Below are 25500 nucleotides of genomic sequence, written 5' to 3' on the forward strand. Positions count from 1 at the left end.
CCTACACACACACACACACACACACACACACACACACACACACACACACACGACAGTCACACGGTCATGCACACAAACATGCATCGCGGGCACGCTCACGTGCACATACAGAACATGCAGACGCTCAAACGCGCACGGACCCCCGACACACACGAGCTCGGACGCACGTCCACACGGCCACTCAGATGGTTGCAAACACAGAGAAACAGACGCACTTACCCAGGGGGTGCACACTAACGTGCACCCACCCTCTCCCTGCAGCCCCGTTCCATTTTACCTCCCTTTCCCCATCTCCAGCCCCACGGACTTCTCCAGTCTCACCCTGCCCCAGTCGCTCCGGGTCCGCGGCCGCCTCACCTGGATGCGGGGCCCGGGCTGGGAATGGAGAGGCGGCTGCGGCGGCTGCGGCGAGCAGACCCGGAGGCTGGGCTAGCGCCGGCAGGGGTGAACCCCGGGCCAGCGGGGGATCCGGCCGCGGCCGGGCGCTCGGGTCACCAGTCCTGAGCAGGGGCGCAGCAGTGCCGGGCCCCGGTTGCGTGGCCACCAAGGGTACTTCTCGCGCCCAGCTCGCTCGCGCGCTCGGGCTCCGGCTCCAGCTCCGGCGCTGCGGCAGCTCTGAGCTCAGCGCCCCCCCTGGCGGCTGCACCGCCCCCTCCGCCTGACTGACAGGGGGCGGGGAGGGTGACATCTCCGCGGAGCTGACGCGCCTCCGGGGGCGGGCTTCCGACGTGCCGCTGGGGACCCGGGACCTGACGCTCGTAGTCTCTGGGGGTGGGCAGGGGGATGATGTGGCGTGCTGGGAGTGGGGAAGAAATAATGCAGTCGGCTTTGGACTTCAGGCGGGCTCAAATCCTAGCTGCGGTCATTACTGACTATGAAACCTCGGCTGCCTGGCTGTCTTTTCCCAAAGCATTTCCCCTTCTCTAAAACACAGATGGCTGGATGGATGTGTGATTATTGAACGCTTCGAGATGGTCCAGGTTCAAGGAGTGGAGACGGTGGAAAAGGAAAACAATGTAGGGACACTGGCAGAACTGGAGATGGCACTGTGTGTGTGCGTGTGTGTGGCAGGGGAGTCCTAGAGGAAAGGGACCCCAAGAGCTCAAGGCATGCGGGATGCAGGGAAGAAGCGCCACGCGAGCTGGGACCTTACAAGATCACTGAGTTTTTATTTGGCAGACGAGTAGGAAGGAGATTTTTAAGCTGTGGAGGTAGCATGGATAAAGCCACCGTGGCCAGAAACGCAGGCTGTGCAAGGGAGACGTGAAGAGCAAAGCAGGAGTCAGCAGCCAGACTGTGCAGGACTTGGGGAAAATGCTTACAGGCCGCTGGTAGGGCTGCGCTGCAAATGGGTGCAGGTTTTGGAAGGCAGTTTGGCTCTCTGTACTGAGAGCATAAGTGCATGCTCCTTTTGAGCCAAATCTCCCCTTCTAGGAATTTATTCCATGCCTCTCTACTCGTACATGCACACACAGACATTTGTGCAAGGATGTTCCTGGCAGCAGGGTTTATTGGTGCCCCCAAAACTGCGGAGACTAAATATCCATCTGCAAACGACTGGCTACTTAGGCATGGCCCGTCTACCCAGTGGCATGCTGTGCTGTGGTCAGAAAGGGTGAGCCAGACATGTGTGCCCTGGCATGGGTCAAGATAGGGTAGTGTATGTTGTAAACTCTGTCTCTGACTCAGTTTGAGTTTTTTGCGCTAAAGTAATGATTACTGCACATTAATAAACGTAACACCCCCCCTAAAGAGACATAGTAGTGTAGAAAAAAGCAGCATATTAGATGATTATGTGTTGAATGGATCAATTTTGATGCAGAAAATTACATATGTGCTTATAGATACTATATTTAATGCATACAAGTATATAAATTTTGGAACCAAAATATATTTATATAAGTATATAGTGGTGCATATACATACTTATCACATATTACACATTATGCACAGGCATCTCACATACAAATGTATACATACAGTTCACCCTCTGTATTCAACCAACCAACCAAGATCAAAAATACTTGGAAAATTTGGATCTGTCCAGCACATGTAGGGACTTTTTTTTTTTGTCATCATTTTAAACTATTGACATAGCATTTATGTTGTATTTTAAGTACCTGGAGATGATTTAAAGTATACAGGAGGATGTGGGTGAGTTTGATGCAAAGGCCATTTGATTGAGGGACTTGTGGACCCGCTGACTTTGGTGTCTGCTGAGGGTCCTGGAGCCCTTCCCGTGTGGATACTGAAGGATGGCTGTACTTATTTACAGCCAGATATACAGGGACACCTCAGCAGGTTTGCAAAGCACAGCTCATTGTTAGTGCTTCTGGCAAGTGGGCCTGAGAAGGCTCCGGACAGAGACTTGTAAGTTTATCACTTCCTTTTTTGCATTGTTTGATTATTTAACTTTGGGTAGTGTGATATTAGAAACTAGCACGGGAGACATTGTTTTCAGTTTCACGGCACTAGACTTGCTCTCTTCCTATGTTTGGGGCTTCCTGTAGGTGGCAGAGCCTATGTCCCCTTCTAAAACCTGGCCGTGCCAAATACTTGCTTTTCTAGCCTGCCTTGCAGCCTGGATACAGGCCTAAGTTGTGCAGCCTCAGACACAAACAGCCCTGACTGGGAACTTGAGGCTGATGGGAACGAGAAGCAGGGGAATGAAGGGTGATGGTGTTGATGGAGGAAGCTCTTGCCAGGGGCCCTAGGCAACTCTCATCCAGGAACGTCCAGCACCAAGAGGGCAACAGCCTTGTCATGCCCACCCATAGCATCAGCAGAGACTGCATGGGCCTGGTGGTGGTAGCATTTGAGGCATCACTTTGAGCTGCCCAGAATTTGTTAATAAACTCCTATCCACTAATATTAGTTACACACGATTTGTGTGGCTCTATCTTTTGATCTCTCATCCCTTTTGCAAAAAAATTATCACCCTGTTTCCTATTGCCTAGATTTTACTTTACTCTTCATTTATGTTCTGGGTTTCTCATATAAGAAAAACCATGTGTTATTTAAGCTTGTGTGTCTGATTTATTTCTCTTAACATTGTTGTGTCAAGGCACATCCATTTTCCTACAAATATAAGTTTACTCTTCTTTATGGCAGAATAGTACTCTATTGTGTATATTCCTTATCCATTCATCTGTTGATGGACTTGAAAGTCACTTCTACAATTTAGCTGTTGTGAATTGTGCTGCTATAAATTTGGGTATGTGTGTGTCACTATAATATGTTGTCTTTTACGCTTTGAGGAAGATACATAGAAGATTATAGCTGAGTCAGACAGGATTTCTATTTTAAGTTTTTAAAGGATTATCCATGCTGATTTCCACAATGTTTATACTAGTTTACATTTCCACAAGCAATGTAGAAGCCTCACCAGCAATTGTTATTATTTGATTTCTTGATAAGTGCCATTCTTTCTGTTGTGAAATGGAATCTCAGTGTTATTTTAATTTGCAGTTCTTTTTTTTTCTTGGTACCGGGGATTGAACTCATGACTTCATGCTTGCCAGGCAGGTGCTTATGCTGCTGAGCTAAATCCCCAGCCCCAATTTGCATTTCTTTAATGACCAATGATGTTGAACACTTTTTCACGTATTGGCCATTTGTACTTTTCTTCTATAGAATAGAAGTGTCTATTTATTTTAGTTGTCCATTTTTAATGGGGTCTTTTATTCTGGGGGGTCTAATTTTTTCAAGCGCTTTGTGTAGTCTAGATATTTGTCCAATGTGTAACTGTTAACCCTTTTTCCCATTCTGAAGCTTGCCTGTTCACTCTGTTGATTGTTTCCTTTACCAGACAGAAGTCTTTTAATTTGATAGAGTCTCATTTGTTGATTCTTTATTATTTGTGCAGTTGGAATTCTGTTCAGAACGTCCTCACCTATACCCATGACTGCAAGAGTTTTACCTCTTATCTTCCAGAAGGTTGTTTCTGTTTCATTGCTTAGATTTTTGAATGTACTGGAGACTATGGTTCTAACTTCAGTCTTTTGCATGTGTATAGAGAACCTTCCAAGCACCATTTGCTAAAGAAGCTGTCTTTTCTCCAGCATATGTTTTTGGCCCCTTCATCAAAGATCAGGTGACTGAATATGCCTCACATTGTTTCTACATCCTCTATTCTATTCCACTGGTCCACGTCTGGTTTTGTGCCAATATCATGCTGTTTTTATTATTATAGCTTTGTAATATAACCTGAAATCTAGTACTATCGTGTCCCTTGTTTTGTGCTTGTTGCCCAGTACTCATTATTCTATTCTGGATCTATTCTGGTTCCATCTGAATTTCAAAATTGATTTTTCTATTTCTGTGAGGAATGTTGCTAGTATCTTATTAGGGGTTTGCATCAAATTGGTGTATAGGATTTAGGATAATGTCTTTCTGCTGTCTAATGTCTCTTTCAATCTTCTTTTTCAGAGTGCTGAAGTTGCCTTTATAGAATTCTTTCACATCCTTAGTCAGGTTAATTCCTTGATGTTATTGTGAATGGTATTGTTTTCTAATTTCTTTCTGGGTGGATTATTATTGGTATAGAACAATGCTATTGATTTTTGTATGTTGATTTTGTATCCTGCTACATTGCTGAATTTGGTTATTAATTCTAGGAGCCTTGATGGAATTTTTGGGTCTTCAGTGTAAGGATTATGTTACCTGCAAACTGTGATAATTTGATTTCTTCCTTTTCTATATGTGTCCTCTTTATTTTTTTCCTCTTACTGTATTGCTTTGAATAATGTTTCTGTTACTCTACTGGATAGGACTGGTGCTACTGGGCATCCTTGTTTCACTCCTGATTTCAGTTTTCCCCATTTAATATTACTTTGGTAGAAGTTTTGTTGTAAATGGGTTTCATTAGATTGAGAGGGAGTCCTTCTATGTGTATTTTTTCAGGTTTTTTTTTATCATGAATGGATGCTGAATTTTGTCAAAGGCATTTTCCACATCTATTGAGGTGATCATGTGATTTTTCTACTTGCTTCTGTTTAGTATGTGATGTAATACATTTATCAATTTGTGTATGTTCAACCATCCTTGCATTTCTGGGATAAAACCTACTGGTTCATGATGTATGCTCTTTTAGATGATTTGCTGCATTCATTTGCCAATACCTTGTTGAGATTTTTGCATCTATGATCAGTAAAAAGACTGGCCTGTAGTTTTCTTTTTCAATTGGATCCTTGTCTGGCTTTGGAATTAGGGTCATGCTAGCTTCCAGGAGTGAGTTTGAAAGTACTTCTATTTTATTTCATTAAATAGCTTGAGGGATATTGACATATCCTTCCTGAAAGTCTTGTAGGGTTAGGCAGTGAACCCATCAAGTCCTGGGATTTTCTTAGTTGGTAGATTTTTTATTACTTCCTCAATTTGGTTATTTATATGAGTCTAAGAATTTGTTCCTTTCTTCAAGAGTCTCCGATTTATTGGAGTATAGTTTTTCATAGTACAGTAGATGCTAATGAGTCTCTGGATTTCATTGGTCCCCTTTTCAATTTTCCCTTTTTTATTTCTAATTTTGTTGGTCAACTCTTCATCTGGGAGTGGTGGGACACACTTGCTATCCCAGGACTTGGGAGGATAAGACAGGAGTCTTGCCATGAGTTCAAGGCCAGCCTGGGCTACACAAGCAAGTTTACGGCCAACCCGAACTACATAGCAAGATCCTGTCTCAGAACAAAACAAAAAAACAGCTCTTAAATTTGTTGATTCTTTTTTTTGTTTGTTTGTTTGTTTCAAATTCATTAATCTCTGCGCCAATCTTTATGATTTCCCTCCTTGTATGAAGTTTGGGTTTGGACTGTTCTTGTTCTTTTAGCTTCTTTGTTAACTTTGAACTTGCAATGATCCTCCTGCCCCAGCCCCCAGGTGCTGGGGTTATAAGTGTGCTCCACAATGCTGGCTCTTCTTTTAGTTTCTTGAGTTGCATCATTAGGTTGTTTATTTGAGTTCATTCTGTTTTTCTAATGTAAGCATTCATGGCAGTAAATTCTTCTCTTAGGACTGTTTTCATTGTGTTCCATTGGTGCTGGTATGTTGTGTTGGCATTATCATCTGATTCTAGGAATTACTTAATTTCTTGATTTCTTCTGTGAATCTCTGAGTTATTAGGAGTGAGTTGATGTCTAGCTGTTCATGAAATTTCTGTAATTTCTTTTGCAATTGACTTCTAGTTTCAGTGTGCTATGATCTGATCGGATACATGGGATTATTTTCATTCTTTTGCGTTTGTTTAAGCAGGTTTTATAGATTAATATGTGATCTATTTTGGAAAAAGTTCCATATACCGCTGAGAAAAATATGTATTCTATTACACATAGTAGGAGAGAACACTGTAGATATCTATTAAGTCCATTTGTTGGAAGCTGCGGTTCAGCTCTGATATTTATTTGTTAATTTTTCCTTTATTGTTTAATTACTTGCTTTGTGTGTCCTGCTTTTGGCTTTGTAGACTTTGTTGTCTCTGGATATTCTTGAGTATTTTTTGACATGCTGGTTTGGTGTTCATGTATCTCTTTAGCTGTTCTTTGTCATGGAATATGCTTATTTCTCCATCAATTTTGACAATTTTGCAGGGTATATTAGTCTGGCATGGAAGTTTTTTTGTTTTTGTTTTTGTTTTTTTTTTTGTCTTTTTCGTTTTTACTGGTACTAGGGATTGAACTTTCGACTGCCTGCTTGCAAGGCAGGCGCTTATGCCGCTGAGTTAAATCCCCAGCCCTGGAAGTGGTTTTTTTAGGGCTTGGAACAATCTACTCTAAGCTCTCCTGGCCTTTAAGGTTTGTGTTGAAAAGTCTGCTGTAACACTAACAGGTTTACATTTATACATGATGTTTTGCTTTTCTTTGACAGCTTTTAAGAATCTTTTTGTTGGGTGGCTGGGATTTTAATATGATGTTCCATGGGGGACTTCTGTTTTCATTGTAATTATATGATGTTTTATAAAGCCTCACTTACCTGTATGTTGCATTATTTCCTTATACTTTGAAAGTTTTCTACTATGATTTTTATAAACAGATTTTTACAAATGTAATGGAAGTTATTTTCTAATTTCTGGCTCCAATTAGCTTTAATTTAGACTTCTAAGCATCATAATTTTGATACTTTCACCCTTTCCAGGCTGCATGGTACTGGATATTTGAGGTGTGCAGACATGGAGAGGAAGGGTAAAGGGAAGTGGGTATGTCCTTGGGAAAAGAGGGAGAGAAATGTCAGGAGGTAAAAAGCAAGTAGGAAGTTGGACTCCACTGGAATTATTTGTGCCTGAGAGAAAGCACTGGAACTGAGGAGGGCTGAGAGAATGTGTGTAGGTAAGAAGGCGTGTGTAGTGGATTAATGTGTATTTAGAGGTTTAAGGAGAGAGTGAGACTGTTGGTGCCTGTTAAAATGTTTGTGGGTAATTTTGTTAGGTTCCTCTAAACCCACTTTTGTTAAGGATTACCCTGACATACCTCTAAATGGTACGTTTAATTTATAGTACTGGTTAGTTCTTGCTCTCTACTGTGGTTTTGCAGTCCCTTATTATATTTGTGACACTGGAGAGATGGAAGGGAGGAGGACCAGGGGAAAGAGGCAAGAGAAGGAGAAATAGACAAAAACTTAAGACTAAAGCGGGCAGACAGCAGATAGGAGGAAAGACTAGAAGAGACGTAGGTCCAGGAAAATCCTTGAAACTTAAAGTATTACAATCGTCCAATACCAATAAAGAAATCTGAAAGAAAGAGGAGTTAGAAAAATGAAAATAGGAACCAGAAAGAACAGAAGAAGAAGAAAAAAAACCTAGATGGCCTACACCCAACAAAATAGCAAGGTTATAAAAACTACAGTTACCGATGTAGCGCTAAGAATAAAGACCTTCACACAGTTGTTACAGCATTAACCCCGGTTCCACACAACTCCATCACTGTCTGGTATCAGTTACGCATGCAGTTCCTTCTGTGGGCCCAACAATCGCCTGTTGAAGCCTTGAGGCCTGTTGCTTCCCCCTAACTCACTTGCTGGTTTTGAACTCTGGCCATGCAACCCCCACCATCTCTGTGGACGTGATGATGATGACGGTGACGATGGTGATGGTGATGGCAGTGATGATGACGGCGATGACTGTGTGTGTTAGGAAATCTCTCATCCCATTGTGCTGCTGCTGCTGCCCACTGGCCAACCCTATGTGGAAATTAAATTTGTCCTCATTTTGTTTTCGGCCTCCTTGAGTCTCTGGGTGAGAAACGTCTTCCCCTGCTGCTCCCACTGGGGAGGACAGCATTGACTGTGGATCTCTTCAGTCTCCCAGACTAGCACTGCTCCCTCTTCGGGTCCTTTTTCAAAATGTCTACAGTGGGTGTGAGGTGAGGTGTGGAGTACAATAATCCAGGAGTGGGCCAATTTTCCCCTTCCCCACCATCTAAATATAGACCCAGCTGGATTGTCTTTTCCTGTATCCTCCCACATCAGACTTCATCTTTCATCTCGCCTCAGGCTAACTGCTTTTCTTCAGCACCAAATTGGAGACACTGCCCCTGGCTCTGGCCCCTAGAGGGCCATCATGGGTCCTCCTCCCTTTCTGAGGTACCATTCATGGCACATGATTCCATCTTCAAGGTCACCCCATGCTTCATGATAGCTGCTGAAGTTCTAGTCACCATCATAACATTTACCATGAATACCCAAATCCTCTTACCTAGACTTAGCAATTGTTTACATTTGCCACATTTTTTTCTTGTCACGTTACATGGTAGCCCCAGTAGGGGGGTGCTGGGGTGCCACTTTCTAGCGCAAGTTTCCGGACGCTTCACTGTTGCCTACCCCAGCCCCACTTTAAGGCACAGGACAGCAAAGCCCAGGCTCCTGGGCCCTTCTGGCTTCTCATGGACCCCCTGCCGTTTCTCTTCTCTTACTCCTTAGACAATGGCATTCCCATTCTTCTCTCTCCCCTTCCAAAGGGTGTACTAAGAGTGACTACTGGAGCTTTGGGGAGGGAAGGATGTAGGACATGGGGAAAACCCCAGTGGGAAGAGTTCTCTGCAGAGGATCTCAGGGATCGCAGCCCTGCCTGGGTTCTGTGAAAATGCCTAAACCCTGTGCATGATGCCTGGCTGTGGGATTAAATACTTATCAGTCTTCCTACTGTCCAGAGACCTCAGGGTGGACAGGAAGATAGACAGGCAGGCAGGCAGGCGGGCTCTCTGCTGGGCAGGTAGGGTGCACATCCCACTCCAAGAGGGCCATGGTGAAGAAGCTTGGACAAAGGAGGCACTGGAGGAGGCCCAGGCTTTAGGAGAGACAAGAATCTCAATTTGCTGGAGGAAAGGGAGGGAAATGGGTGGTATTTACTAAACACCTACTGTGTAAGTATCTATTCTAACATTAGCCACTAAAAGCGATCCTTCCCAGTAGGCATTGTCATCCTCATTTTACAACAAGGGAATGAAATGAGGGTGGGGGTCCCTGGCATTCCTCCTCTTCAATCACAGTGGAGCGGAGATGAGCTGTCCCTCCTGGGTGCAGCCCAAACTGCAGGTATGTGAGCCTGACAGATGGCTCTCACTGTCTTAAGTCCCTCTGTTTGGGGTGTTGGTGTTTGTTATGCAGCAACAGATACTGGAACATCATGCCTCGCCTCTCCAGGGCCTACCAAGCACCACTGAGTCTCCTTTTCAATACTTCTTAAGTCTACCATCTCCTCTTCACCTCTCTGCTACCCTCTCTGTCACTTGGCCAGCTGCATTAGCGTTCTCATCCACATCCTCTGCTCACTGTGCAGCCACAGGTTCTATATATCCATCCTGAGATCTCACCGGGATGTGTGAGTTACCTCCCCAGGCTAGCTGTGGTCACTCAGAGCACATGGTAGCTGGCCACTGCTCCCAGGGACAAGGACTTATCCACTCCTTTCCCCCTGCAGGCTCGAGTCTCACTGGCCTTTCTTCTCTTCCTCCAGCACCCCATGCTATCTATCTCTGCCTCACATACGGTATGTTCCTCACTCCTGTACCTCTCACTCATGGGAATAAATGCTTCTGAGCTAATTAATCGTTTCCTGGATGGAGTCCCTGACCAACATCACTAGGGAACTGGCTGGAAATGAACATTCTTAGGCCCAATCCCCAACCCAAGAAATCAGAAACCCCTGGGGCAGGTTTGGGCCAGCAGGAGGTTCTGATCCACCCACTTGAGAACCACTACTCCAAAGTTCTATTATGGATCATGGACTGTTACCTTCTCCTTTCTGCAAATTGCTTTCAGAGGTTTGTGCTTGTGAGAGCTCAGGCCTTTGTGAGATTATCTGATGCATGTCTGTCCTTCCTGTAAGACCTGAGCACGGGGGCAGCAGGGTGTGTGTGTGTGTGTGTGTGTGTGTGTGTGTGAAAGAGAGAGTTAAACCCAGAGCTTTGCACATGTAGGCAAGTGTTTTACCACTGAGCTTCCACCCAGACCTCATTTATTGCTCCTTACTGCATCCGGGCACTTAGCCTGTGCCGGACACATGCCAGGGTGTGATAAAGGATGCAGGCTGAGCTGACGTTGACTGTCAGCCTCCAGCCAGCCATGGATACCCATGTGTGGGAAGTGGAAAGGACAGGTCCTTTCATGGCTCTGGGACCCTGAAAGTGGTGGAGGGAGGATAGGAAATGTCTGAGATCTTGACAAGGTCATATCCTCTGCATGAAAGAGGCTGTTCAGAAGATACGAAAGGGTATCCAGAGACAGGGCCCCTCCCATTTCCCTTCCTAATCCCTCCCTGGCTCTGTAGACCTCAGCTGACTTCCATTGAGCAAGGGGGCCTTACCTTGTGTGGGCTGCACGTGATTTACATTATTCATAATAATAAGCTTCTGAGGTGTACGTTAGCATTCCTACTTTACAGATGGAGAAACTGAGGCTCAATGAGGTTCAGTCACTTGGCCAAGGTGAGGGTAGGGCAAGACTTGAAGCCAGGTCATATGACTGTGGCCCTGAGCCTTGCCATGAAGGCCAGAGTGGGAACACTCAGATGGAGCAGGATGGTAGGTGGCGCTATGTGGGGCCAAATGAATCCTTCCATGGGGCAACCCCAGCCATGGTGGACGGTGGAACTTGGAGGCAGAGGGCCTAGTGGTGCCAGACCTTCCCAAATTGTCAAGCAAAAGTCAGAGAGTAGATTTTAATATAAAATCTTCCTGTTGCTCAATGTTAGCAAACAATTACATTTTTAGAAAGCTCAGCTGGGCGTGGCGGTACACACCTGTTATCCCAGCACTGTGGGAGGCCAGAGCAGGAACATTGTAAATTTGAGGCCAGCCTGTGCAACTGATCGAGGCCTTGTCTCAAAATAAAAATGAAAAACCTGCATCTGGTCACCAAGTTTGACAAAACAAAAACAAAACAAAACTCAGAAGCTTCCAGAGGTAAAGACTACACTTGGATAAGGCGGAGTGGCTGAGCAATACCAGACAGCCCCCATGACCTCACCGATGCGTCAGTGCTGCTACTTCTGCCATCTGCTGGGCAGTCTACTTTAAATTCAGAGTCATCGCCCTCAGCAGAACACAGACCCCAAACACCTTCATTGCTCTGGCCACTGGGAGCAGCTGGATCTGTCTGGTCACAGCTGTATCTGGAGCCCTAGCTGCATGCAAAAGTGCTCACTAAAGGCTTGCAGATGGAGAGTTCTGATGGGCAGCCTCCTTTCCTGCCTGCTGACTCCTCCCCCTTCCCCCACCCAGGGCAGGTGGGCAGGGTACCGCTGTATTAAAAGCCAGCAGCTGGAGATCGTTGGGTCCCTGTGGAGCTTGAGGCTTGTCATGGCTACCTCCTACCCTGTAAGTCCCACTGGCTGCCCTCCGGGGTAAGGGACCAGCTAGGGTGGTGGAAGAAGGTGAGGGCCAGAGCTTACATCCTACCCTGATTTTCTTTGGTCAGGAGACTGAGGCTGAGGGTGGACTTGGGGAGAAGAAGGAGGAGGAGAAAGAGAAAGAGAAGGCAGAATTGGGGGTGTACACGGGAGAGAAGGCTCCAAAGTCTCCTGGGACCAGGACTCCGTTGCCTTGGAGGGGAAAGGCAAAGCGTGAAGGCTCCATGGAGGTCCAGCCGGAGCTGCACCCCCTGCAGAACAGGTCAGGCTCTCTGGCTGTGTGGTCTTGGACAACCCCTTGATCTCATCTTTCAGCTTGTCCTTCAAAGGAAGGGGATCTCCCCGTTAGCCCAGGTGCTGCTGGGGTGGATATGGGGAGGAGGGCTCCCTGATTTGTCTGTCCTACCAGGTGGGCTTTGTGGTTCTTCAAGAATGACCGTGGCCGAGCCTGGCAGGACAACTTGCATCTGGTCACCAAGTTTGACACTGTGGAGGACTTCTGGGCGTGAGTGTCTTGTCTGCTCCTCGGGGTACCAGTCTTGCAGCTGGGCATGCTTGCAGCACAGCTGTGCCACCCTCTCTGGGGTCTTCTGCGTTTGTTGACAATAGGGACTCCTGCCCAGGGCCACTGGGATTGGAGCACAGTTACCGTGTGAAGTCTTGCTAGGGCTTACGGAGGGAAAATGGGGAGCAGAAGCTGAGGGAGAAGACCCTGGCTGCCTTTCTACAACTTTGTGATCTTAGGCAAGTTCTCTCTTTCTGAACCTTAGCCAAAAAGTGACAACTAGGCCACCTCAAAGTGTCTGTGGGTGATCAAGGGAGGAGGGGCAAGCCCCAGGGGAGGGCTCCCCCTGGTCCCAGGTGTAGATTTCATGGGGTTTGGGTCAGGGGATGCTCCAAGGAAAAGGTGGCTTTGAGGGTTTGGTAAGTAGGGATGCAATTCTGAGTAGCAGCACCAAATGAACAAACACTGGGAGGCACAAAATCCAAGGGAAATAGTGGGTTTAGTGAGGAGATGGGAGGGTGGAGGCCAGTTGGGCCAGGCCCCTAAAAGCCTTGGATTTCAGCATTGGCAGGGTTGGGCTGGGGGTCTCTCTCTTCAGGATGTACAGTCACATCCAGTTGGCCAGTAAGCTCTCTCCCGGCTGTGACTACGCTCTGTTCAAGGTAAACTCTGCCCTCATGTCCCCCTCCCCCAAAGCACAGGGTCCTGATTGTTCCCAGCTTTGGTTGCTTCCTCCCTCACAGAAAGTTTAGATCAGGGCAGAGGTGTGATTTCTGCTTAGAGGAACTACAGTATAGAAGCCCAGATAGGACAAAACACATCAGACTTGAGCTACAGCTGAAGGATGCTTGAGAAGGGAATGTGGGAGAAGGGTTTCAGAGAAAGAGCCAGGTTTCTGGCCTTAATTAGGAACGGACACCAATATTGCCAGTGTTTAAAGATCTCCCTCACCTGATGACATGCCCAGAATGTTTTGGGGACCAAGCACCCTTGCTCATGGTAATGTCTACCTAGAGGCTTCCTGAAGTCACCCCTATTAGCTCTTTAAGGAATTTAATTCACTAAAGTGGGCAAAGGAACACCTAGAGAAGGCTATAAAAGATGACCAATAGTCACCTTTATAGGTTAGGCTCAGGGCCCTGTGGGCACTCAGAAGGGGGTTCCCTGGTGGTTGGTTGTGGTATCTTCTTATGCAGAGTAGATGGTGTAAGAGAGAAGCTGGTCTACCAGGGCCTGGGCAGAGGGCAGTGAAAGCCGTGTACAAGGGAGCTGGGTCCCCATTTCCCTTTGAACACAGGGAAGCAGTTGATGTGTCATCCTTCCTTGCAGGATGGCATCGAGCCCATGTGGGAAGACAGCAGGAACAAGCGGGGTGGCCGTTGGCTGGTCAGTCTTGCCAAACAGCAGCGCCACAGCGAGTTGGACCGTCTGTGGCTGGAGACAGTGAGTAGCTAAGTTAGTGTGTGTGTGGAGGGGTGTCCTCAGAGGAAGAAGTGGACATAATATGGGCCTTCAGGTTGCAGTGGTCTCAGGGGTGGCCAGGGTGGTCCCTTGCCCCAGCTCATAGTCTCTGTTTGGGCCCAGTTGCTGTGTCTGATTGGGGAAAGTTTCGAGGAGTATAGCAAGGAGGTGTGTGGAGCTGTCATCAACATCCGTACCAAGGGAGACAAGATTGCTGTGTGGACAAAAGAGGCAGAGGATCAGGCCAGCGTGCTATACATTGGGTGAGGGCTGGGCCCCTTCTAGGGAGGGTGGCATAGCTTGGCCAGCAGGGGAGACCTCTGGAACTCTCCCTTCCATGCTCCCCTTCTTTCTTACCCATTTGTATATCTAGATTTTGAACAATTTCCAGCAGTACAATTCTTCATTTGCATTAGGGTCCTGCTTTGGGTTTCCGTATAGTTAACAAACATGCATATGCATGCATACACACACAGTATGGGAATAGTTGCAACCAGGGTAGCAACTCAGTGGGCAAAGGAGCTAAGCCTAGGTTACCTCCAGGCCCCAGTGCTGACTGTGTTTCCTTTTCTCTGTGTCCCATCCTCCAGACGGGTATATAAAGAGCACCTGGGCCTCTCCATGAAGACCGTCATTGGGTACCAGGCTCACTTTGACACAGCCACCAAGAGCAACTCTTTAGCCAAGAATAAGTTTGTGGTGTGAGGGGGGCCTTGGCACCACTCTTAATGAGCAGTGTAGCCACCCCTGACTTTCTCCAATGTGGGGTATTAGGGGAAGTTAAGGCTATACAGCTGATCCTGGGCAGGACTGGAAGGCAGATCACCCAGTTTTACCTGTCCTGAAGTACATAGGAACACTTTTTTGTTGGTTTGTTTGGGGTTTGTATGGTTCTAAACAGTTGGGCTGAAGCAATACTACTGCATCAGCTTACTAACTAGCTTGGACCACAGGGACTTACTACTTTGACTGGTATCATAAGAACAGTCCTTAAAGTGAGTTGGGCTCAGGCCTACAGGTACAGCAGTGGCTGGCAGCAGTCTGAGGTTCTAGCCTTGCCTGGTACCACAGGGCCATGAAAAGGTAGAGGAAATTCTTGGGTTTTCTGCCCATACCTGGAGGCTGGATGGACTGAGGGCAGAGAAAGCCTTGAACACCCTCTTGTCCAGTCTTCTATGGACAGGGCCTGCCGGCTGGGGCCAATACCCCTGTGCCTCGCCTGCCTTTAGGGCTAAACTAAAGGAGAGGTGGGAAGACCAGCCCCTGCCCCAGGACAGGAGCTAGGTGGTGGTTGAGGCCTCACCCTGGTTTTGTTAGAGATGGATTCACTTGAAGATAATTAACTTTAAGCCCCTTTCTGTACCTGTTCTAAAATAAATACTTTTCAACAAGCGTGGAATTATTTTTTGGGGGAGGGCTTAACGCTCTTTAGTTAAACTAAACTTCTGGGTAAGATTCAGTTTCTCCTGAACTTCAATTTGCCTGTCCTGTGTTGAAGGGGCTCATGTGAGACTCCCAGGGATGGAGCCCCGGCAGGACCCAAGCTGGTGCTGGGGGAAGAATGAAAGACCAGAACCCTCAAATGCCAAAGGGGTTGTAACCAAGGGGTAGGGGATTGGCTCCAGCAAGACTGAAGGGACAACAGGCGTGGCACTCACAAGACCCACATCGAGGTTTGGCCTGAGTTCGAGTCCGTTGTCAATAGTTTAATTTCTGTGAGTGAAACGTGATCTGATTTAACTCCGTTGCAATTGCACGTGCTGACCCATGCTAACTCAATCCAGATTCCCATCCTCTCACTCCCTAGCGGCAGTTACAGCGTCTCGGGGATGCGCTCGGACAAGGCAGAGGACTAGGGGCGAGGGTACTGAGCCTGCGGCAGACCGTGATTCTGTCGCGTCTGAACGACGCGTGCAGACTGCTGCGTCCCAGGGCTCCAGCACTCAGAGGCGGGGCTTCCCGGGCCTGCCGGGGGCGGAGCCTGGGCCAGGGCAGAGCCGGATAGGGGCGGGGCCCCGGGGCGGGACCTCGGCCCGGGAGGGGCGGGGCTGTCAGGCGTCGGGGGCGGTCCCTGCGGGGCGGGCGGGGCGCGGCGCAGCGCGACAGGCGCTCTGTGTGGCCGCAGCCATGAAGCCGCAGCCGCCGGGGTAGGCCCCGGGCGGCTCCAGCCCAGGGCGGCCCGTGGAGGGCTGGGCCCGGTTTCCGGCCCCGTTGTCCGGGCCGGCGGGTGGCCCCTCACCATGCCTGGCAAGCACCAACACTTCCAGGAACCTGAGGTCGGCTGCTGCGGGAAATACTTCCTGTTTGGCTTCAACATTGTCTTCTGGGTGAGCGCAGGCAGTGCTTCGGGCCCTGTGCTGGGGGAGTGGAAGAGGGAGGCTGAGGCTGCTACTAGGGGAGACCCCACTCAGCACCGCAAGATGGGGCTCAGCACGGATCTCCGACGCCTTCCCTACGTCGCCTAGTCCCAGGACCACCCGAGGGAGTCACTGCGAGGCCTGGGTGGCTGGGGGGCGGGGCCCAGCTGTGGTGGGGGTTGGGGAGTCTCTAGTGTAACCCCCAGAGGCCGATCGGAAGAGGGAGGGGTGTTTCCTCGGAGACTCCTGGGGCTTGCTAGGTGCTGGTCGCCCTCTCACCCAACCTCCTTGTGGGAGCACGAACCCCACCCTTGGTTTAGCCCGTGGGAAGGACAGTCTGGCTCATCCCCGACTCCTAATCCCTTCAGAAGCTAAGTCTGGTGCCTCGCCCTATGCTCCTGCAAAGTTGCGTGGGTCTGGCCCTCCTCGACCTCCAGCAGGAGCGAGGAAGGGTTTGCCGGGAGGGAAGGCTGGCAGCGGAGTCCTCAGCCCCCGGGAGCAAAGCCAGAGTTGTCCCTGGGGAACGGAAAACAACATTCCACAGCTTATCTAACTGGGACTGGGGCAGGAAGGGAGCTGCTACTGTCCCACCAGGATGGCATCGGTGTGTGCTCTGGGCCCTGTCAAGTCATCTTTGCCTTCTCCCTCCCCCATCCCATCTGCAAAGCTTCGGCCTCTGCAGTCTCTGCTTCCTGAGTCTCGGGTCAGAATGTCAGGCCTTCTCAGGTGGTCAGCGGGATTCCGTGGTACTGTTCTCCACCCACATGCAGCTGGAGCCTGCCCCTGTGTGGGTGTCCTTGGGCCTCAGCAGTGCTCACCAACTGTTTAGGGAGTACTAGTGAGGAGAGGAAGTCAGGCCTGGCTGTAGCCCACCTACTGTGAGGCCTTGATTAAGTGACCTCCTCCTGGACCTCAGCTTTGCAGCTCTGGAGCAGATTATACTGAAGATTACTCATCAGGATTGTTGGAGCAAATGAGTTCTAATGATTGTAGTCTTGCAGACACCATATAATCTACATTTTACAGATGGGAAAACTGAAGGGATTGGCTCCGAGAGGTTAAGTTATTTATCTAAGGTCACACAGCCAAGCTGACAGCTGAATAGCAGCAGTAGGTGGAGCAGTGAGCTGAGGTAACCCTGGGCAGGGTGGTGAGGGGGCCCAGCACTTGGGTCTTCTGTTAGGGCAGTGAGGATTTTATGTGGGAGTGATGTCTGGTTGCCAAAGGGAGCATGGGTGACACATAGGGTCAGGATGTGGAGGGCCAAGGATGTAGCTGGAACGGTAATGGCTGGGAAAGGCAGGAAAGTTCTAGCAAAGTCATGAGTTTGAGTTGACAGGACTGGACTACCCGGACCAATGCAGGTGCCTGTAATTCAGGCTCAGATGTTTTGTTTCCCTGTCAAGCTGGCCCTGGTGTTTCCCCACTGGGAACCTTTTTGTGGTTTCTCACTGCTCCTATGCTACAGTGTACTCCTCCCCACAGCCTCCAGCGTCCTGTGGGGACTGGCCTGGCCACCCTTCTGTTAGGGGCAGGAAAGAGGATGGTTGGGGTGGAGTTCACAGAGATGATCTCTTAGTTTTTGGATAGAAACTTTTACTTGGAGAATGGATGTCCAGGGACCTGCCCAAGATCAGGCCTAAGAGTGTAGGTCACTGTGCCATTCAGGACTTTCCATCAAGGAGATAAGACAGGAGAGTGGGGGATGGACAGTGCAGGGGACACCCGTGGGTTGCTCAGGTCCAGATCTGAATGTATTCTGGGGTAAGAAGGGACTTCTCAGGAACTTCACTGCATTGAGATTCTTTGTTATTCAGGGGTCACTGCTAGGAGCTATGAAATCCTATTCCAGCGAATGTAGGTTAAGGTAGGATACAGGTTGGGAGGATGCTGCAGGTGGTAGAGATCTGGTGCTCACCTGCACAAGGCCCTGGGTCCAGTGCAATTCCCAGCACACACTCACAGCAGGTATTGAGGAGCATGGGGTGACAGAGTTGTAGGTAGGAGGGCTTAGGATTGGGGAGAAGGGAGGCTAGAGCCCAGAGCTTTAGAATTGGCCTGGGATGGGAGTGTCTCAGCTGTTTTCTGCTCCACTTTTTTTTTTTTTTTTTTTTTTTTTTGTCTTTTTCCTTTTTATCGGTACCAGGGATCAAACTCACGACTGCCTGCTTGCAAGGCAGGCGCTTATGCCGCTGAGCTAAATCCCCAGCCCCTTGCTGCTCCACTTTTAAATTCCAGGCCTGGGCCTCTGAGGTCCATCCAGTTGCTAGAGGTTGCTTCAGTCTTCCAGGCTGCCCTGTGGGGAAGAAGTACTGAGATGTGTCCTTGGAAAGGTGGAAAGGACCCTGGATCCCATTTTTAGCCTGTGCCTTGTCTTCTCTCTCCTTGACTCTGAAGGCCCTGAGTTCTGGGGAAGGATGTGTGAGGGTCAGCGCGAGACCTGGGGCTGGTGGCTAGCCCTGAGCCATTGTTGCTATTCTTGCAGGTGCTGGGAGGCCTGTTCCTAGCCATTGGCCTGTGGGCCTGGAGTGAGAAGGTAGGTAGTGGGGTGGAGAATGGGACTGCCTGGTGAATGAGGTGCTGGGAAAGGCTGCCCCTCACGCCTGTCTCTTGCTCCCTCGTGCAGGGCGTTCTTTCTAACATCTCAGCGCTGACAGATCTGGGAGGCCTCGACCCCGTGTGGCTGTTTGTGGTGGTTGGAGGCGTCATGTCAGTGCTGGGCTTTGCTGGTTGTATTGGTGCCCTCCGAGAGAACACCTTCCTGCTGAAGTTTGTAAGTACCTCTCCTAACCTGAGATTCAGCCCAACTCAATTTTAGTAGCATTGTTGATGCTTAGAATAGGGTAGTTTTATTGCTACGTTATCGTTATCATTAGATTCATGTTATGTAAGTCTGTTTGGGCCTTTTCTGTTTTAAGTGACTAAAATCCAGTGGCCTAATCAAAAAAAGATACTTATTGACTCATGTAAAAATAGCCCAGGATATGCTAGCCATGGTGTGTTTTGATCCGTGGAGCACCACAGTGTCTCCTGCTTTCTCAGTTCCTCAACTCTGCTCCCCCTTAGTGAGCTGCTTTCCCACTGGGAGAAGGATGTTAGGTACAAGCCACAGGTTTCATGTTAACCTCCTAGGAACTAGAGCTGGAAGCTGAGGCACTTTTCTCCCTATCTTTCTCCTAGAGTGCTTTAATTGCATCTTCTTTGTTGTGATTGGCTGTCTTTAGACCAATCCTTTTGTGTTGGGAGGAAATAGCGCTCTGATTGGTGGATTGGTGGCACACCCTTTGTCCTGTATCTAGAATGAGAGAGAAGGGTACAGTTTGCTTCTTTCTGACTGGACCTGAAGGATGCATGGTTTTTGAAAAAAGCAGATGTGGTTACCAGACAAAGAGAAGGCTAGGTCGGAACAGTGCTGCTTTTACTCTCATAAAACAATACTAAAAGAGCTGACGGTGTGTCTCAGTGGTAGAGCGCCTACCTACCTTATACAGAGCATTGGATTTAATCCCTAACAGCATCGGCATGCAAGAAAAGGCAAATGGTGCTAAAATAAAAGAGGCTGGGAACTGGGAACTCCGGTCTGTCTTGGGTTTTGCTGGAGACAGGGATGGAGCTCTTCTCTGTGCTGCCCCGGAGGGTGCCTCTCCAGCTCTCACGGTCTGTGTGCCCCAACACAGTTCTCTGTGTTCCTTGGCCTCATCTTCTTCCTCGAGCTGGCGACAGGGATCCTTGCCTTCGTCTTCAAGGACTGGATTCGAGACCAGCTCAACCTCTTCATCAACAACAATGTCAAGGCTTATCGGGATGACATTGATCTCCAGAACCTCATTGACTTTGCTCAGGAATACGTGAGTACCTGAGAGCGGAGCAGATGCCCAGTGTACCAGCACCACACTTCACCCCGCAGGCCCCAGGGAAGACACAGGTGTGCCCCTGTTCTAGGAGCTCCTGGGTCTCCATGTGCTAGCCTTGTAAGGACAGGGCCTTGGGGAATAGGTAGGTGCTTTTTAACTCCATGATGGTCTTACAAGACTACCATCGCTAACAGACATGGTACACTGTGCATGGCTTTCTGTTTTTGGCTTCTGAACATAGAGACCCCCGGAGCAGCTTTGCCCTTATACTGCTGCAGAAAACAGACCAGACATGGGAAGAAACAGCACCCAGGAGATTTAGAATGCAGTTTATTATGCTGGTGGGTTCTGACTAGGATCTCACCCAAAAAGAGCCCTTGTCTAGTGGGGTTTCCAGGCCTTTAAAGGGAAAGTGAGCAGGGAGGCACAAAGGCAGGTTCAGCGCATGTGATTGGAGGGCTGGGTGACATCATGGATTGCTGAGGTTGTTTAAACATTTCAGATTCCATCACAAGGCTGTCAGTTATACACAGCTTGGGTTATATAAAGGAAGGAATGTCCTGTTACATTTAAAGTTACGTTGTAAGGCCATCAGTTACACAAGGGCAGCAAGGATTCCCAGGGAGAGGTGTTCTGTTATCAGGCCTGCCTGACATGCCCACTTGGTCTCATGGAGCATCCTGGGGGCAGGCTTTTATTTAAAATCTTAATTTTTCCCCTTCAATATAAGCCTAATTTCTGAGAAGTAGCAGCCAAAAATCAGTTTCTGAAATCTAGATGCCTCCCACCTGCATGTTCCTGCCCCTTCATGCCATATGTGATCCCGCACTTACAGTCTCAGGCAGTTCAATGCATGGAACCACAGTCCCTCGCCACCACTCATCACTGAGAGTCAGCCCAAGTGCCCAGAGGTGACCCGGCCCTGGTGCCTGCCTTGAGGAGTTCTTGACCCACAGCAGAGGCAGATATAGAGCCAGGGGATTGCAGCTCAGCACAGAATTGAGATGGACTCACAGTTCGCCAGCCCCTGAAGCATGTGTGGGGATTTGGTAGTGAAAAAAGGGTGGGACTTACCTCGTAGGGCTGACAGTCGGGGAAGAGGTGGATGAAGAGCAAAGCAGACGCGTGTGTGTCCATGTGAGTGAAATTGCAGGTTGTAGTAAGGGCTGAAAAGGGGAAAGTGCACAAGGGAAGACCTCTGAGCGGTGACTTTGAAGCCTCCCAAAGGAGGAAAAGGAGCTGCGGTGTGAAGAGAGGGTGAGATGCTGCTCCACAAGGGGCAGCAGGCATGAGCAGGTGCGGGACAGGCGTGTGCTCAGAGCCGCAGGCCTTGTTCCCGACTCGGCCTATAGTGTTGCCACCCTTGCACCCCAACAGCCGAGGTGGGCCAGCCCCCCCTCAGTGCGGAGCGCCACTTTCAGCTGAGACTGTGGGTTCTCTTCTCACTGCTGTGGTGCAGGCTTCTTGGTGCAGGGCAGCCCTGCTCTCGCCCCTGCCCCACCTAAGGAGACAACATGGTGTTCCAGGAAGCAGCAGTGGCAGCAGGCAGTTGGGACCTGGAATGGATGGCTGTGAGGGTTGCAGGAAGGGAGCAGGGACAGGCAGGGTCCCCCTTCTGTCCCTGCGCAGAAGAGAGAAGGTCTTTGTGAACTCTGAGCCCAATGTGGGGAGACCCAGTACAGACCCGTCTTCAGTGACGCCTTTGTCATCACAGAGCTTGGCCTCACTCCAGCCTTTGGAGGCTCTGAGGAAGTCGCCATCCTTGAGCTTGTGTCTTTGCACCTTCTTCCCTTTCTCCAGCCCGCCATAGGTTGGTGGGGAGGAGGATAGAGGGATAGAACTTGCCCCACCACTGCCTGTTCTTCCGCCTCCCCTACCCTGGAACTATAGTTTGCTGTCTACTGTGTTTCCTTTGGGCGTAGGCTTGGTATCTGCTTAGGGGTGGGGAGTTGCCCACCTGCCTGGCTCTCTCTAGGTCCCCACTCATTCAGCCAGCCCTGTGTCCTTGCAGCCAGCCTTGTCCCCCGAGAGAGTGACCTCCCAGAGTAGGCCTGGCTGTTGGTGATAGGCCTGCTTATCTGGGGCTCCCCCTCTCCCCATCCCCAGTGGTCTTGCTGCGGAGCTCGCGGGCCCAATGACTGGAACCTTAATATCTACTTCAATTGCACTGACTTGAACCCCAGCCGAGAGCGCTGTGGAGTACCCTTCTCCTGCTGTGTCAGGGACCCTGCGGTGAGTGGGGCCTGGTGAGGAGGGCTGGGGATGAGGCAGGGTGCAGACCCTGCCTGAGAAAAACCCGCCATACAATCTGCTTGGTTCTGTGGGTCCTGGGGCCTAGGTATTGGGGGAGGAGTGTCTTTTCATCCAGCGTGTCCCTGGGTACACAGTGGCCTCTTTGTGGGTGGTTGCTTTCTCTCTCAGCAGAGCTTGGCTCTGATTATGGTGAGATGGATCCAGTAGGACCCTGGGGGTGGGCTGTGGCTCCAAGACCTCCCAGACCCGAAGTTGTACTGGATGCAGCTCTGGTCAGCCTGTGGATGCCCCCTTACCTTATCAGTAACTGGCCTGTTTTCCTTCAGGAAGATGTCCTCAACACCCAGTGTGGCTATGATGTCCGGCTCAAACTGGTGAGGGGCTGGGACAGGGCTGGGGGATGTTGGGGGCACTGGGATGGGGAAGGGTCCTCCTGTGAGCTCCACTGAAAGGCCAGAGGGATTCTGTGGGGAGTGGGTGCTGAGAAACCTGGGGGCCTTCGGAGGGTACCCAAGGGTATGGATTGCTCTTCCTACCTCTTTGCTGAGCACTTGCTGTGTGGCTGACTGCTAACCACAGTCCTGCCCTCGAGGAGTGGAAAGAGTGAGCTCATAGCTGTAAATACAGACAGCCGTGGCAGTTTCAGCTGAGAATGTGGACGGTGATGGTTAGGGGCCAGGCAGTCAGGAAATGCCTCTCTGTGGAGGAGGTGTCCATGCTGAGACCCTGTGAGAAGGACCCAGTTGTGCAGAGGCCCTGTGAGCGAGCTCCTGGGCTAGGACAAACTTGCTTGGCAAGCCGAAGGACCCACGGGAGAGCGGGTTTGTGATGAGGTCTGAAGTGGCAGGCGGGCTGAGCCTGGTGCCTGCGTGCCCCTAGGAGCTGGAGCAGCAGGGCTTCATCCACACCAAAGGCTGCGTGGGCCAATTTGAGAAGTGGCTGCAGGACAACCTGATTGTTGTGGCTGGCGTCTTTGTGGGCATCGCCCTACTTCAGGTACTGCGTGCCCAGCTCGCCCCTCCCCTGCCCAGAGCCCGCTGCCCCTCCTTCACCTGCCCTCTGTCTTACAGATCTTTGGCATCTGCCTGGCCCAGAACCTCGTGAGTGACATCAAGGCAGTGAAGGCCAACTGGTGAGGCTGCCAGGGGCCATGGCCACACGCCTGGCCCACCTAGGTCGCTTGTGGGGCCCCCAGGACCCTCTTACTGTGCTCGTGATGGGCAAGGCCCAGGAGGTTCCTCTTGGACCTGAACCCCAAAGGTGTTCATGAGCATGGAGATGCTGTCTGTCCATAGGGAGAGCCACTGCGGCAGCTCCAGGCTGCTTGTCCTGGAGCTCTGTGTGCATGGAGGGGGTGTATTCACACACATGCACAGGGGAGCTACCACCCCAGCAACTGTTGGGACTGGGGGCTCTCCAGGGGGCTGGGAAGCGTGCAGCTAAGAGGGTGTAGGCGAGGCTGGTTGGGGGCTGCTGTAGAGAGGCCTGCCTGTGTCCTCCCGGCCCATGCTGAGACACTTCTCCATGCATGGCTGTGTGGGGCGGGCTTTGCAGCCTGCTCTTGCCCCACCACTGCCTTACCCAGCTTCAGAGCTCTCTTTGCCAGTTCTGACCTTGAGCTTGCCCAGGAGCCCACCTTGGCCTATGTCCCAGACTTTGAAATAGGTCCAAGAATTTTCTCTCTCTTGCTTGCCTCTCAGGATCAAACATGATGATGGCTACAAACTGCTCAAATAAACCAAACTTTGACAACCATTGGCTTAAGCCCACCACCTTGGAGGTTCTGTCAGCTGCAGGGCCTTGACAGAGCTCTCCAGCAAGGGCCCAGACCCACCCTCCCAGCAAAGCTTCTTTGGCCTGGGTAGTTTGTACATTTGAGACAACCTTTTACAAATGGGCATGCTTCACATAAAAATCCAGATGCCCTGCTTCTCTTGAAGAATGACCATCTGGCCACACCAGCTCTTCAGTGGCGTTATCACCTGGGACATAAGCTTCCATGGTCACTGAGGCCTTGTGTGGCCTGTTCTCACCTAAGTGCCCCGCCTGACCTCCGTGGGCTGGGAGTTGGCCTCCCTCCACCTCTTTGGATTATCGCCTGCAAACCCCACAGACTGCTGCGGCCGAGACTGAAGCCAGGCACAGGGATGTGAAGAATGGGGAGACTGGACCTCATCCTGAAGAAGGGCTGGCTATACAGGGGGTCCAGTCCTGCCGGGGACTGAAGTGGGTGCCAGAATGCCCAGGAAGGTGACTGAGTGGTGGGTGGGAGTCAGGAAGACTACAAATGAATCGCTGGAGTCCCAAGGTGTAGCACCAAGAGGGTTGAAAGGAACCAGTTTTGGGCCACAGATGATGGTTCTTAGCAGTGACGGCAAATCCTGTAGAACTTTTGGTGATGGCAAACATCCTGTTGTGGCACAAGTGGTTCGCTATCACTGGCTCTTAGGTGCGGATGGAATCCAGTTCTGCATCTTCCTGCGGCCTGCAGAGCTGCCTCATGGTCACCAGAGGGCGCACCAGCACAGCATTTCCTGGGTTTGGCGCTTTTCCCTCCCAGCCTCACCGCAGCAGAATGGGGTCTGGCGTTCTAGCTCTTCAGGTTCTGCTGTTTGAAAGCTGGTAAAGAAGCAGAGTAGCTCGGGCTTGGGAACTTTGCTTCTCAGCTCTACACTTTCACAGTTATATTCTGAAGGGACCTGTGGCATGGGACTTCCTCTCTGGGCCCACGGAAGACAGGAGGTAGTAGACTAGAGGTCTCAGCTCAAATTCCCTCAGGTCCCAGGAGGGTTTTGCTGAGTGCAGTTGGCCTTAGAGAGCTGAAGCCTGCTTTCTTTAACAGTCACAGCCGGTAGGGACAGGACCCAAAGCTCTTGGTACCATCCAGTGGATCACGGCCTCGAGGAGCAGTGGGGTATGGCAGGCGCCGTGTGGCGGGTGGTCTGGACATACTACAATAAACGCAGCTCCAAACGCAGCACAGGTGTCCTGCTGGTTGGCTGGTTGGGGTTTTGTTTTTGAGATGGGATTGTACTATGGAGTCCTGAGTTCTAGATTTCAAATGCTTTCATTTTCTCCCTCAAACCTTATAACACCCTTATGAAGTGGGACTTCTTTTCTTGAGGAACAGGCTCAGAGTGGGAGGAGGTCCTCCTGAGTTACACTGCTGGAGGGAGGTTGACCACCATTGACCCCTGTGTTAAGAGTTTTGCCCCACACTCATTCTGCCTTGATAGC

General features: G+C 50.1%; 2 protein-coding genes across 2 annotated transcripts; both read left to right on the forward strand.

The window, feature by feature from the left end:
• The first annotated feature begins 751 nt into the window (after positions 1-751).
• On the forward strand, positions 752-15190 carry Eif4e1b (eukaryotic translation initiation factor 4E family member 1B). Its single transcript, XM_063230828.1, has 7 exons — positions 752-11801; positions 11902-12095; positions 12243-12338; positions 12937-13000; positions 13668-13781; positions 13923-14062; positions 14390-15190. The coding sequence occupies exons 1-7, from the start codon at positions 11613-11615 to the stop codon at positions 14502-14504; spliced, it is 912 nt and encodes a 303-aa protein (XP_063086898.1). The 5' UTR covers positions 752-11612; the 3' UTR covers positions 14505-15190.
• Positions 15191-15884: 694 nt separating this feature from the next.
• Tspan17 (tetraspanin 17) lies at positions 15885-25240 on the forward strand. Its single transcript, XM_003473234.5, has 9 exons — positions 15885-16126; positions 18642-18692; positions 18783-18929; positions 19834-20004; positions 22117-22242; positions 22590-22637; positions 23143-23259; positions 23334-23395; positions 23964-25240. The coding sequence occupies exons 1-9, from the start codon at positions 16040-16042 to the stop codon at positions 23998-24000; spliced, it is 846 nt and encodes a 281-aa protein (XP_003473282.2). The 5' UTR covers positions 15885-16039; the 3' UTR covers positions 24001-25240.
• Positions 25241-25500: the final 260 nt, after the last annotated feature.

The sequence above is a fragment of the Cavia porcellus genome, unplaced genomic scaffold (genome assembly GCF_034190915.1).
Source record: "Cavia porcellus strain 051 isolate PalLab524CR breed Dunkin Hartley unplaced genomic scaffold, mCavPor4.1 scaffold_19, whole genome shotgun sequence".
Lineage (NCBI taxonomy): Eukaryota > Metazoa > Chordata > Mammalia > Rodentia > Caviidae > Cavia > Cavia porcellus.

What these genes read in the sequence shown, in the direction of transcription:
- Tspan17 (XM_003473234.5), top strand. Translation starts at nt 16,040, where the DNA reads ATGCCTGGCAAGCACCAACACTTCCAGGAACCTGAGGTCGGCTGCTGC. An exon ending in ATGATGTCCGGCTCAAACTG is followed by an intron (nt 22,638 to 23,142) that starts GTGAGGGGCTGG and finishes GCGTGCCCCTAG; the next exon opens with GAGCTGGAGCAGCAGGGCTT. An exon ending in TGGGCATCGCCCTACTTCAG is followed by an intron (nt 23,260 to 23,333) that starts GTACTGCGTGCC and finishes TCTGTCTTACAG; the next exon opens with ATCTTTGGCATCTGCCTGGC.
- Eif4e1b (XM_063230828.1), top strand. Translation starts at nt 11,613, where the DNA reads ATGCAAAAGTGCTCACTAAAGGCTTGCAGATGGAGAGTTCTGATGGGC. An exon ending in ACTGTGGAGGACTTCTGGGC is followed by an intron (nt 12,339 to 12,936) that starts GTGAGTGTCTTG and finishes CTCTCTCTTCAG; the next exon opens with GATGTACAGTCACATCCAGT. An exon ending in GTGACTACGCTCTGTTCAAG is followed by an intron (nt 13,001 to 13,667) that starts GTAAACTCTGCC and finishes CCTTCCTTGCAG; the next exon opens with GATGGCATCGAGCCCATGTG.